Source organism: Rhamphochromis sp. 'chilingali', assembly GCF_963969265.1.
Source record: "Rhamphochromis sp. 'chilingali' genome assembly, chromosome: 7".
Lineage (NCBI taxonomy): Eukaryota > Metazoa > Chordata > Actinopteri > Cichliformes > Cichlidae > Rhamphochromis > Rhamphochromis sp. 'chilingali'.
Window position 1 is genome coordinate 5,081,200 of NC_137934.1, and position 14,966 is coordinate 5,096,165.

General features: G+C 40.1%; 1 protein-coding gene across 2 annotated transcripts in view; it reads left to right on the forward strand.

Annotated features, from left to right (window-relative positions):
- The window catches only part of tbc1d22a (TBC1 domain family, member 22a), a 168,468-nt gene that overhangs the window by 108,820 nt on the left and 44,682 nt on the right, over positions 1-14,966 (forward strand). For both annotated transcript variants that reach the window (XM_080886923.1, XM_080886922.1), the window contains exon 11: positions 7,322-7,397. In XM_080886923.1, the coding sequence (XP_080743049.1) occupies positions 7,322-7,397 (76 nt within the window). The remainder of the gene's footprint in view (positions 1-7,321; positions 7,398-14,966) is intronic.

Genomic DNA, 14,966 nt, shown 5'->3' on the forward strand with positions numbered 1-14,966 from the left:
AATCTAAGAAGCCAGAAACAGTGAACGTTTGCATTTTAAGGTTTAATTTAAAACACGCTGCCGCAGATAGTCTCACCAAACCTCTGCCTCAGCCATAGCTCCTTAACCTTGTTGATACTCTTTACTAATAGTCACACTTAGGCTTTTTTAGGCTTAGTATTTCTGCATCTACTTTTATAGAGAGGCTCATTACAAATGACTGTATCCTATTGTAGTGTGTGAAAGGGTGTGTCATTAATTCTGATCGCCAATGTTTATGTATATACCTTAAGGTGACAAACGTTAATATAAGTGGGCCACTGCTCTAATCCAAAAACCTTGAAGTGGATGCAATCATAGCCCTCCTTAGGAACGAGGTCCCATCTCATATCCTGCATTAAAAAGTTACTCAAAACACGTAGTCTCTTAGTTTGAGGACAATCTCACTCACACTCTGAGCCATCAAAGTAGTCACTGCTCTTTTAGCGTGGCATGTCTTTTGGGTGTTTTTTTTAGTGATGTGGAGGTGCTGCACAATGGCTCTGTGACTAGCACAGTAATATGGTTAATGAGCATCGCAGGAAATTCTCAAAATAAAAAAATAACATTGTCTTTATTGAACTGCACTGCTGCACCTCAGATTTTTAGATGACCTTCCTTGTTGCACTGCCAGTACACGTCTGAGCTTACTGCTCTCACAATCAAGGCCAAGATGCTGAAAGCACCGTAAAAAATCAGCAGAATAAAATCAGCGCAGTCCTCCTGTAACTTTGAACAGCTGCGGTCTCCACCTTACTACAATCATCATTTCTCTCTCCTTTCTCGTTCTTGTACCAGAATGATGGATCATTGGCTTGTCCTTCAGTCTTCTCTGCGACATTGTGTCCATTATTTTCTACCCTTTATCTTGACCTGTCATCTCTCTCTCTTCCTCCTCCTCCTCACCCTTGCAACGTTGGTTCTGTCCAACTTGCTGATAGACATCCGGTGCCACAAAAGGAGGCAGTCTTAGTCCAGCATGGAGCCATTGTTGAGTCTAATAGAATGGACTGTGAGGTGAAGGGGAGCTATTGATTCGGCTGACTGAGAGCGAGCAACACAGTGAACAAAGGAAGAGAGAACGGAAGGCTGTTGACACCCGAGAAAGAGAAAAACAAGACAGTTTATGTTTGTGTGACGCACCTCCGTCCGTTTATGAGGGGCAGACCGGAGCAGTTCCGCTAAGTTGCTGGGTCAGATGTGGTGAATGGACAGATGGAGAGGGAGGAAGAGAATGCATGAATAATAAAAGGGTGAGAGTTGATTTCCTCGTGTTGCCTCAGCTGATCAAACATCTGACATATTGGATTTGACAAAGACAGGAAGTGAGTGGAAGAAGGATGGGAATAAAAAGAAAGAAAGTAGCAAAGGGGACAAAAATATAAAAAAAAAAGATTTAAGTGAAGACGAGAATTGGAGAGGGATTGAAACTGGGAGGAGGTGAGGCAACAAGCTATAGGAAAAGAGGAGAAGAAGTGAAAGAGGCCAAAATGCTAAAAAGAGAAGAAAATGCGAGCATATTGTAAAAAAAGTATCTTATTCTCATCACAGATATGTTTGAGGGAAGAAAAAGATAGATCTGACTCCAGTACAATTAGTCACAAAGTAAAATGCAGAACAGCATGGAACAAAATGAAACACCAGGGAACAAGCAAAGCAGAGGAGACATAATAGGTTATTCAGAACACTTAGTCAAGTCTAGCCTCATTAACACCACCAAAGTGATGAAAATAGACGGCGAAATGGAGAACATAAGGCGGGAGAGGAAATGACTTCTAGTAGTGGTGGGCGATTAATCAAATTGTATTTTCAATTATGATTTCAGCCTCAATCGCTTATGAAAACGGGACAATCAAGATAAAACCATTATTGCGCTGCGTTTGTTTTCAAAATGACATTCAACTTTTTGCATTGTGCTATCAATCTAGTGCATCCCGGTTCTTTAAACTGGTGCGCTTTTTTTCCTCCCGTACAGCTCATATTCATTCATTGTTTATAATAATGGATTGCATTTATATAGCGCTTTTCAAGGCACCCAAAGCGCTTTACAATGCCACTATCCATATACTCTCACATTCACACACTGGTGGAGGCAGCTACAGTTGTAGCCACAGCTGCCCTGGGGCAGACTGACAGAAGCGAGGCTGCCATAACGCGCCATCGGCCCCTCTGGCCAACACCAGTAGGCGGTAGGGTAAAGTGTCTTGCCCAAGGACACAACGACCAGGACAGAAAGCCCGGGGATTGAACCAGCGACCTTCCGGTTACAGATGTGCATCCCAACCCCCTGAGCCACAGTCACCCATTTAGCGTAGATCGAACTAAGATGTAAAAAAAGGCGTCTTTTTTGTGTTTCTACAGCCAAGTTTAAAGGTCAAGTGTCACATTAAGAAGCCAGTTTATGATTTACTTTTTAGTAAGTGTTACTTTCCCCCAGGCCGCACTATGAGAATCCTGGACGAGAGGAAGTAAAAACTGAAAGTGAAGGTTTTGTAAGTGAGCGTTGTTTGTGTAAGGCAAGACCTTACCCAAACAACCCCCTCAAAAAACCCAACAAACAAACCAATAAAAAGAACCCACTGCATTTTTTCCCCACTTATTTATTTGTTTTTCAGCTCATTTGGCTGAAGGTCCGACGATCTCATGCCATGCAGAGGCATCTGTCGTCTTTCCATCTGTTCACAGTTCACGTCGCTAGTCCTCATAAAATGATCACCTAATGGGTCCTCATACAAACTGTGCTCAGGTCAAGGTCGTGTGTGTGTTTGTGTTTGTTTTTTTTTTGGTTGTTTTTTGCAAAACTATGAATTGTGATGGATTGCGAGCCAGATGAACTTAACTGATGTTCTGGTTAGCAGATTTCTGTTTGAAGCTCCAATTAATCCACAGTTAAATGTAATACTATAATGTAATTTAAAGTAATTGTAATTACAATTATTATTTTTGCCATATTCGAGTAGCCAAAACAAAACAAAAAGATTTGGAGGTAAAAAGAAAAAAAAAAGACTAACAAATGAGAACAAAGGAAACAAAGTAGAGGGAGGGATACATTAAGGAAAGGGTCTTAGGTCACTGATAAACTGACATTATAAAAAAAAAAACTCATTCAAAGGTCAATTTTGATAAAACTATGAAAGATTAAAAGAATGAGAATAAGAAAAACACATATCCTTTCTGCTGCCTTTTTTATGCTATTCTGTGCAGTCAGGCAGAACTGCAGCAGTGCTCCAACACCAAGAGTAAGCTACAAGAAAACTGCAAGCTAGCAAACATAGAGTATGTGATAGAAAGTGGAGGGATGAAAAATGTAGTTCGCTCGATGTTTTATGAGAAAGGAAATATATTCAAGTCATTTGCACAAGAAAAATAGAAGAAATGTAATTGAGTTAAAATTGCCTGTTGCCCCAGGTTTGTCTGTTCAGCCGGAGAGAAAAGTGCCTTATGTATGACAAATAATTTACCTCTGGAAAGATTGTTTAAAAAAAAAAAAAAAAGAATGAAAGAAAGGAGACGGGCATGAAAATGTAAAGGAAAACAATCAGAAATACCTGAGTGCGCCCGATGCACTTAAATGAGTCATACCTTTAACACAAGCAGATGTAGTGTTCAGCACAAGCAATCATTTTCAAAGTTGCCATTCGAAGATTGGGACCGACAAACATGGTGAAGACGGTGTGGATGAGCAAAAAAGTGAAAGCAGTCAGACACATGAAACAAGAAAAATGTGAAGCAAACATAGAAGTCTGATGAGGTTGAAACAACACTGGAAAAAAGAACTGGTGGTGTGACAATAGGACTTTAAAACAAAGAAGAAGAGGGAGAAATGGAGAGCAAGAGAAGGGGACAAGGCACAGGGAGTTGATTAAAGCCAGCAGCTTCAATAATGCAAATGTAATTACTTGTACTGGCCCTCACACTTGCTTAGCACGTAACCGCATTAACACTGGGGTGGTAGAAAAAGAGAGCCGGAGAGACTGAGGACAGAAAATGGAGGCAATGAACAAATGTAAATGAGGAAAAAATAAAGCAAAGTTGAAAGGTGGTTTAGATAGTGAATAGAAAAGTAGAATAGAGGACAATGGACAACATTTTAGAGAGAGAGTGTAGAAGGAAGAGCAGGAAGGTGAGATGATACCAAGTGTTGGGATATCGTAGCTGTGAGAAATACAGTTAATTCTCAGGGATAATCAGGGACACTGCTGGCAGCTGTGCTTTAATGTAGCTGTTTCCAAAACTACTAAATGAATTTACTTTCCATCCATCCACCCATTTTCTTCCGCTTATCCAATTCAGAGTTGTGGGGGTGGATCCCTGAAGGTGAGAGTCAGCCTGGACAGGTCACCAGTCTGTCACAGGGCTAACACGTACAGACAGACAACCATTCACGCTCACTTTCACACCTGCGTGCAATTTAGAATTGCCAATTAACCTAACCCCATGTTTTTGGACTGTGGGAGGAGGAAGCTGGAGTACCCGTAGAGAACCCACGCAGACGCCAAGAGAACATGCAAACTGGATTTTCTGACCAAAAGTGCATACACCACTATGTTTCATAGTTGAGTACAAATGAACAAAAATGCATTACTATACCCATGTTCATAGGAAATAAAACACTGAACTATAGAGCTCGACTGGTTTGTCGGTGGGGCTGATAAGTCGGCCAATATTAGATATTTGTCAGTATATTCTATCACCATTCATAAGGGCGTATTAAGAAAGTTAGGAGATAGGTGATGATGTTACACATTTTGTCCTACAGAGGTCACTCTGCAGTTTCACTGTTGAAAACACATTTGAAATGCTGCAGACGCAACTGACAGTAAACAAGTAATCTGCAATTTGTTGTGACAATAAAACGTGATTATTTTTTAAAAATGAAATGTCACATTGTTGCATTTGAACTCCATAAGGTTCATAAATCCCTATGCATAGCAAATGTTAGGTGAATCTGTTTATTCTTTATGCATCTGAAAGGAAAAATAGGATTTTTTTTTATTTATTTTTTTAAATCACTAAATATTGGTGTCAATATCAGTTGGGCTCTGGTGAACTGGGAGCTTGGGTTTCGAGAAATATGGGAGCATATATTTAATGTTTTTTACAGCTAAGGAATAAAGCACTAGACCAAAAACATTTGTGTAGAGGTATGCTAAGAATAGTAAAAGTTGCATTCGGGGACTATAAAGTGGTGAAAGGGTGGCGACTAAGGGATAAAGAAAAAAAAAACTGTAGGAGGAAGGAATGCAGTTTTTACTCTGCCAGCCACTGATGGACTCAGGAGGACACGAGTGCCTCAGTTCTGCTGTGCCTGAAGGACAACTGAAGCTGTTTATTGCTAAATGACTTCTCTTGCCCACCTTTATCCCCCTTTCTCCGTCTCATTTTCTCTCTCCCTCTCTCTTTTTCTGGGATGGTTTGCCACATCAGCTGTTCTCAGACCACACTGAAATGACCCCTCAAGGAAATGTAATCCTCGTTTTGTGTGTGTTTGGACGTACACGCACACACGCAAAATGCTTATGTGCTGTTTCACACGTGGATTGTATTCTGCAAGTTCAACTTACACTGCCCTCTGTTGTCATTTTATTCATCTTTATTATAAAAGCCATAATATACACACACACACACACACACACTCATTTAATCTATCAGCAACCAACTAGTGACTTGCTGCACCTTGTAAAGAGAATGTTTGACGGGCAAATATGGCTTATGTTTAAAGGCAGCGTGTATTTTTTAAACACTTGCCTACTTTATTTAACAACCCAAAAAGTTTTATTTATTTATTTTTTCCGCCTAAGTTGGCCTCTCTGCAACATTACACAGTGAGGCTACCTTTCCTAGCTAGCATGATTATGTTACATTTTTAAAACTATATAGCAATGCTACTTTTATTAACCTGCGTGGTTATGCTGCATTTCCAAAACTATATATGCAACTACTTTTTATCACTGTATCGAGCATGGTTGTGTTACACCTCCAACTGCATACTGAGGCTACTTTTTGCTAGCTAGCATGGTTAGGCTACACCTTTGAAACTATATAGCGCAGCTACCTTTTACTAGCTACCACGGTTATGCTACAACTATATGTAATATGAACTTGAACTCTCCTCAGTGCCTGTTCTTTCCTAGAGCTGATTGACTACAAAGGAACATATAATGAATAAAATTTTATACAATAACTCTGTTATTTTTGTCACATTAAGAGCTAGCTACTTAAAGAAGCATTTCCAAATTATCTTCATTTCCTTATGACACCATAGCTTTTGACCATTAGCCAAAATTAATAAAATAAGATCAATGTTATGAGTCAGAATGTCAATGGAAACAGTAAAATAATCACTTCTTATTATGTAGCCTTTTTTTGAGCACATGACAATACTTGAAAGTCCATTTAGAGCTTTGCAGGCTTATGGATCTCTTGAGTTTTGGTTTTACTTGCAGCTTTATAAAACCACCTCTTCTATCATCGAATTTTAAAACTGGATTTATTTAGCCGAGATGTGGCACAGGAAATCTTTAAAGGATATAATACATGACATGAAGACCTTGGTGATAAGTACCTGCACAACAAATTTGACCCATTCAAGCCTGATCTCCCTTTCTAAGAACCTCATTCGTAATCAGCCTTTTACTTTGCCTGCAAGGTTGGAGCTGCAAATGTTTTGTTATGGCAATATTAGTTAGGTTGCCCATTTCTTTATTTACAGTTTAAAAATGACTTAGGCTTTGTGTGAGGTGTGAAATAGGCTCTGGCAAACACTCAAAATTTCTAATAGCTGCAGCACTTTATAAAAAAATACTCTGAAAGACTAAACGGAAAATTTCAGACCCTTTCACTGTGCGCTGTGATACACAGACGCTCCGGCCAAATAGCTGCGAAACATCAATGTGAATCAAACTGCATTAGTTTTCTCAATGAGGGATCAATTTCACGGCTTGTCGAGCAAATTACAGAGAAATATGACAAATATTCCTGTAATAAAATATCTGCTTGATCTCCTTAGCTTGTGCTTTTATTCCCTTTTCCCTGTACTTTGTTGTTATCTAGTCACTTCAGGTTCACAGGACTTTTATCCACTTGCCAGTCTGACCTTCGCACTGCTTTTCCCGGTTGCTTGTGATGATTTATACATAGTGTTTGAAGGCTGTTTTGTTCTTGCATTCATTTTTCTTGGGGAGTAAGCGAAATGCATAAGTACCAACAAACGTATTAAAGACCAACTATTTAAAGGTACTTTTACTGTTGCTTTATGAGCCTTAGGCCATTTTGACTGTGTGCTTTTTCTTCTATTCCTCAGGACAACTATACATTTGCTCAGCCAGGCATCCAGAAAAAAGTCAAGGCCCTAGAGGAGCTGGTCAGCAGGATTGATGGTGAGTCATCTGCCTGGCTTCCATCCGTCCATTCATTCATTCACCCATCCATAAAGTACTTTCTGTTCACTGCTCTTCTGTTCCGATTTAATTTCTACTTACCTGTTCTTGCTTTTCTGATTGTTTAAGTTCTTTTCCTTTCCATTGCTTCCTATATTACCCACTTTTTTTTACATTTAACATTTTCATGTAAAACATGAAAAATACATAGTGTGTTCCACAATCATTCTATTTTTCTTTGTAATAGTCAGCATATAAAGGACTGATCGACCGAGCCACAATGACATTTTTGAAGCCTTATCATTAGCATTATAGCCTGGACCTGATCATTTTTCAGAGTGAGGGTAAGATGTTATCTCAGTTAGCAAGTTACAGCCACAGACTGGACACAAACACCTGCTAATTAAAAAAAACAAAACATACATTATGATAATTTAATTCACCAACACCAAAGCACAAACTTGTGGGACCATCTGGACCTCACAGTAAGCCATCTTTATCCTGGTACCAAGCTGTAAACATCCTGTTTTCAAGCTCGAGACCAGTCTTTTAACGTTAGGAACCAGCCTCGAGGGGCCATTGGAGGAACTGCAGTTTCTTGCATTCAAGTGTTGGTTTCATTGTTCAGCTCCAGAAGTTTCTGCTTGGGGAAAATGGAGGGAGAATATGAAGGAAATGTTGTTTATTTTGTGTTTTCATCTGTTTTTCTTGTTTGTTTGCTTTTGGAAATGTATTGTTCTTATCTAGAAGCCGTTTCTAGTCCAGCCAGGGAAATCTTAACTTTGTATATTTATGTACATTTTATATATTAAGACTATTGAGTATATTGGCTTCTGCATTCCCCCTCTAATAACATTAACCAAGTCATTAACTTCAAGTACCCTAGTAGGACTTTACTGTATGCATATAAATATCTGCTTGTTGCAGAGAGGAGGTGGAAGTGGGAGTAATTGGACTGATTTGACACTCTGCAAGGCACCGCAAATGTAAAATGAATAAAGAGAGAAAGCAAAAATAACTCAGCATGCCCTTAATGAGCCCACCCCCCAACTTTGAGTTAACACTTAAACTCTTTGTTTTTTTTAAAAAAATGTATGTGTTAGAACTGTATATATTACACACCAGCCAGTTACATTTGCTTTCACACCTTAATTCTTCCAGGCTTATCGTCACTTTCTAATGACATGACATGAGAATTGTCTCTCGCTAATTTTCATTCCACTCGGCTGTCTGGAAACGCGTACGTGCTAGTGACTAATAGCACAAACCAGAGGCCTGCTGAGGCCTGGAAGTTAATGTATGCACACCGAGTGTACTCATACGCAGCTCAGTGACATTTCACACATGCTCTCAACTCGGTGTTAATTAGCAAAGCTACTTTTCCCTCTCTGGTCCCGTTGTCTTTTCCATTTTGTCCAAACAGTACACATGTCACCTGGTTTGAAATAGTTTTCCATCCAAACTTTGTCACTTAAAACTCGTGCGAGGTTTGCAGCAGCCCCACGATGCATTGTGCAAAACAAGGGCTTATCAAAGCAGGCTTTTGTACAATGGTCATGTTCCCGGCTAACCTTGGTGCCGTCCCACCACCCTGTCACCCGCTCTGTCAGCCACAGGGAGGGGAGGACTCATCCTCTGCATCCAAATGGATGGAGGGTGTGTGTTTGTGCGCGCGTGTTTGTGTGTGCGCAGGAATCTGAATGTCAGAAAAAGTTAGCGAGCAAATGCAGGCCTGTCTGTTTGCATGTGTGATTGTGACAGAAGAGGTCCGTTGAAGAGCATGCACGTACGACGGTTGGTGTGTGTTTAAAAAAAAAAAATTGTGCGTACACTTGTGTTTGTGTTTGAGTGAAATACACAGACACACACACGGGAAGGGAAAAAAGAAGAAGAAAAGTCCTCCACCTCATCCGCAGTCCACTTCACCCCACCCCCACCCCACAACAGCAACGACATAAAAAAAATGACTCGACATCTTTACTGTATCTTTTTCCATAAGTGCCCTGTCATCATAGTGGGGGCAGAGAAATTTTATACCTCGCTAGGTTGACATTACCAGCTCTAATGAGATCACAGATAGCTTTTATCTTGTGTTACGGGATTGTTTTTCGCCCTGCTGTTGACATACCATCTGTTTTGAGAACAATAGCCTCTCATCGTTTCCAAAATGACCTATCAGCGCTTATCAGATGCAGGTTTATCCAGAGTGGTGTGTATTTTGATAGTGGGGTGGGGTCTTGTCTTATCCTAGTCCAGTGGTTCCCAAACTTTTTTTGCTAGGCCCCCCTTTGTTTTACAAGAAAAATGTTCCCATGTGCAAAAAGGGCTTTTTCTGTCCCTGCCTTTCAGAATAAAAGCCTCAGATTGCTACATAGTTTGTTTGCTGTCCTCCAGAAGAGGGAAAAGGAACTTAGTTAATACGCAACTGAAGAACATCTTACACAAATATGGTGAAGTAATTCATGAATAAATATTAATATAAATATTTTAGAATATTTCTTGTCATGATTCGAGTTTTGAGGAGAAGACAAACGACTGCATGGTCTCAGTAGATGTCAGAATAGTGATTTTTATTATACATATGTACATATGGGGAAGATGAGCATCACAAGCCTTTTAGAGCCGATCTCCCCCGAACAAGCATCTCACAAGGCTTTTATTACAATGATGACGTCAAGTCACATGATAAGTATCAGTCAGTTCTCAGAACTCGTGGAGTGAGGGGAACTTCCTAAGTTCTCCTTATAAGGCCTCCAGATGTTTCCACTCAGCCCAGCACTCAGAGAAAACCAGTGTGTGTGGTGTGTATATCTATTCGTGTCTATTGTGAGTGTGTATGTCAAACAGAGAGCATGTCCTGAGCCGACCCCACAGTTCTCCATAAGTGTGTGCGTGTCCTACATGACTATGTAAGTGCGTGTAGTGTGGACTTAAATGTGTGTACTCTGTGTAATTGTGGGTTTAGGCCAAAGAAAGTTTGAGTGTCCTTATCTGACTTACTGGGTCCGCCTGGAGCTACAGCTATTGCTGGTAGAGAATTACCTTGTAGCCGATTTACTAAGAATGATATGATGAATGATACAATGATATATTGCTGATAAACTGATGCAGACTAATGTAGTAATAATGAACTTACAACAGTGCATGTAAATGATATCAGTGAGATTAAAATAACATCCATTATCCTAACAACTCCTTTGAAACAATGTAAGACATTCAACATAATACAGGTCAATCCAACAGATCTAATGATTTTCACACTCTTCTAAGTCAGAGGTCTAATGCAAACTAAAACTACATACCATATTATAATGCAACTACTTTGATCTCATATATAAGGTAACATATGATAACAAATTAATCTCCACATTCTGCAATTAGAAAAAAGTTAGAAACACAAAGCAGAGTTCTCTAAAACAAAAGAAACAAACCTTCATAGTTCATTAGAAGAAGACAAGCCTACATTTGTATGCAGCACTGTATCGACTTAATCAGCCAGACTTCCTTTTTTAATCTTTTGCACAAAGAGGAGCACAGCTATCCATCCATCCTTTTTCTCTCACTTATTCTTATGTTAATTAAAATGAAATATTTGTATTAATGTCAGGTAAGAATAACTTTAAAGCAACACCTCTAAGAAAAAGATTCATTTTAGTGATGGAGATGATTGAAAGTTTTAGCGGATATTGATCTTGCAACTATAATATTCACTATTAATGCTACTGTGAACTAATATCTTAGTGGGTCCAATGGAGAAAAACACTTATAAAGGGGTCGAAATTAAGCCTGGTCTAATGGAGGTTAGATATTGTTCATAACTATATTTCAGACATATTTGAAGAACAATTTCAGTTAATAATTCACATTTTTACCACTCAAAGTATTTGAAAAACCATGTACTGACATTTAGAGGAATTTGCTCTATGTGGCTAACTCTAGTAGCTGCTACCATTAGCTAGTTCCTCACCAGGAGCCTATGCTAAATGCAGCTGCACTGCTCCCTTTGCGTGGGGTTATGCCAGTTTGCTCTCACATAACTGTCTGCCATTCTTTCTTATTGTGTTTCTTGCTAATTTTAAAACTAATTGCTTTGGCTTCAGAAACATCTGAGATCAAACCGTTAACCAGTGAGGGCAAGAATAATTAGTTACAGAGTTACAGAGAGTGCAGTGTTTCATGACTTTCATAAGACAAACTGAGTAAACGGTAAGTCGTAATAAAATTACCTTCTCTTCTAAGCAGAAGAAGGAGGTGAAGTGACCAAAAAAAGTGAAATGGCAGTCGCTAAAGGAGAGGCAAGAATACTGTGATCAAACGACGTGTGTGTGTGCGTTTGCGTGTGGATACTCTATTCCTGTGAGGTTTGTGTTTAATTACAGTGACACAAATTTAATCCCAGAGAGGAACAAATGGTTCTGGATTTGTGCCAGGAAGCCCCGGCCTGTCCTCAACATTTGGTCGATTTAGCGACGCTAATCTTTGGTGTTCACCCAAAGAAATCCCCAAAAATGCTATTTCAACATCGTGACTGCATTCAGTATATTACAGACCTGGACAGACATGGATATTAAAACCACTCAAATAATCTTTTTTGTTCTCCATGCACTTTATTTCTCAGTACAGTATAAGCTCATATTGAACTTGAAGTAGGGAGACCAAAAAAAAACTGCAAGCACTTGTTAAAAATGAAAGATGTTTATTACTTTGCTTCTTTACTTTGATTCGTGGAGTTGAAAGAGCTGTTGACATCGTTTCTAATCTTTTACTTCGAGACGCCTTCATTTCTGCCTCTGCCTGCCCGTCCCTCGGTCGCTCCTCCTCTGTAATTATCCTACTTTTAATAAGTGACGCTAACTCCCATTAGCCTTGCTTAACGCTAGCACATGTTCCTCCTCAAAAGAACAGCCAGTCTGTCAGCATGTAATGTTTTTCTGATCTCTTTATCGCTCCCTTATCTCTGTCTGTGTATTTGTTACATGCAAGTGCATTAGCGCGAGTTCATCAACATGCAAATTGCTAAAAGGTGAATTTATTTATGCAAATGAGGGGATGTACTTGCAGCATGCGTGCCTGACTTTAGTAGAAAGGCTGGTAGCTGCACTGTGAGACTGTATTGCATAATGAGAAGCGAGGAAAGCTGTTCTCATATGTTTGGGGGAAAAAAATCTTTAGCTAATTTGGCTTTCTTGTGCGGTAGTTTTGTTTTAGTATTTTATGTTCCCAAGATTTAAGTGTTGTTTTTTTTTTAAACTGCAGCAGTATATGTTTGGCTTCCTTTTGTTTTCCCTCGTCAACCAAAGGCCCCCACCTCCCGTTTATTTTTTTTTACGCCTTATGTTCAGGCCAACTGTGATGCCATTTAACCTGATTTTTTTCTTTTTGTTTGCTTGTTTGTTTCATATCTTCCCACACAGTCCTCCACAACCCCCAGATACTATCATTTGCAAGTTTTCTAACATTTTATTTTTCAAGCGATTCACAGATTTCTTCACCACGGTCGTTTCAGACCCTTCTTATCCAAAGCCTTACCGCCACGGTGCAAATCTGCTATCACATTGGTCACTTGTGTTTTCAACTTTTGAGGGCACAAGGTGGAATTTTTGCATATTACGTGGCCTTTCTTTTATGTGAAGTAAAAGGGAAAATAAAAGTCTGCTCTCGCTGTGCTTTGTGCTGATTAAACTTTTTCATTTTATAGAGCTGCGTCGTGCAGGAGAGCGTCAGAGTGTCTGTGTAACAGTTAAACAAATAAAGTGGGATTTGGGGAAGCTCGAGACACACACAACAGTCAAGATGTGTACACACAGCATGTCCGTCTAATTAGTTTACTCCCTGCAGAAGGAACCAAGCCTGTGTCTGAAGTAAATAAATCTTAACTCCTTTATACTTAGATACAACTTCACTGCATGCCATTTTAAGATGAGATAAGATATGAGATACTTCAAACCATATTTGGGCAACTATTTTACATTTTTTAATTCTGTTACAGCAGTTGAAGTAATATTTAAAAAAAATATTCATCTGTCCTTCTGGCAGCAGAGCTGAATCAGTCTGCTAGAGAAGTGGGCCAGAGGGTGGTCAGGATTATCCGTGATGGATAACAGTCATTTCAGTGACCTCCTCTCCACCACAGCTTTAAAAGTGCACAGTTGGCAGCCAATCGCAGAGCAGCCTTCCTAATCATTTTATCAGTCTGCCAGTGTCACCTGCTCCAATGCTGCTCCCCACAGCAGACCCAGTCCGCGGCATTTGCCTAACTGTTGTTTTTTTTTTTTTCAGCTTTGTTGTTTGCATCTGTTTGAGCGAATTATGCCACCCGAGCAGAGTTTACTAGTGAGAAGCCCGTCACTCTTAATTTGAAAGTTCAGTTGATGCCTTTCAGTCCTCTTTGTGTTTTCCTCACAACCTGGGCAGGTTGCTATTCTAGCAGTTCCTCATATGATTCAGTTATCTCTCTCTCTTTCTATTCTCTCTTTCCTGGGTTCGCAGTTGGTAACAGTAGCTCAGGGATACTCTAACCAGAACCTGCAGCAGGTAAAGAGTGGGTCATGTACAGCTATGCCAAGCCCACTGAGGCTACAGAGTGGAGCAGGGACTACTTTTGGCAGCTGCAGTCCAAGATGGTGGAGTTGGAGTTAATCCACAGGATGAGAGACTCACTGGAGAGGCAGCTAATTAGATTGCTAAGTTATTTATTTGTCACAAAGTGCTTGGCAGCCTTATAAATGCTTATAACCATAAAAAATTCATACATCCATCCCTGCTGCTTGGCAGGTACAGACAGTGACAAATGCTGACTAGTCGGCAGGATCGCGGTTATGAAAAATGAAAAGCTACACTGTAAATACGCTAGGTACGCATCAAACAAAAGGCGAGCAAATTCAAAATAAAACCAGTGTTTTAGAAAAAAATGAAGACCTCAAGAAGCTAAAAGAAAGAAATGAAAGGGGGAGGAGGAGAGGATAAAGAGAACGTGCGAGTGTAATTACTTTTTATACCAAGCAAGGCAGAATCCGAGGAGCTTCTCACTAGTTACTGTACGACCTCTGACCTTCTACTGACCTTCTACTGCCCGACAGCCAGAGGCTACGGTCTGCCGTGGAGAGCAGACTAGCCTGCTCTGTGGCCTCCGTCCTCAACTTTAACCAGCAGTTGGAGGGAAGACAAGACTCATCAGTCAATCAGTGTCTATGAGACATGTCATGCTCAACCTCCCCGAGCCCTTCTAACAACCCTGCCCAGTATGCTGAGCGCTGTGTGCCAGCCAGACGGCTAAAAAGTCACGAGTTTAAGCGCCTCACTTTTTTTCCCCTCTATCATTTTCACTGTCCCACCCCACCACGATATCATCTCATGAAAAACGACTCCTCCTTTCCACCACTCCCCCACCCCCACCGCGCACCTCTTCCCCTTTGTGTTTGGTGAAGCCGCTAATATTAGGCAGAGCAAGTTCATTAGTGTAATTTAACATTGTCTAAAGTTGTTCCACTCTCTCCCTTTCTGTTTGGCAGCTAGCTCAGATCTGCCACCATGATGCATTTGCCGTTAATGAGCTAGCCTTGTTTATGC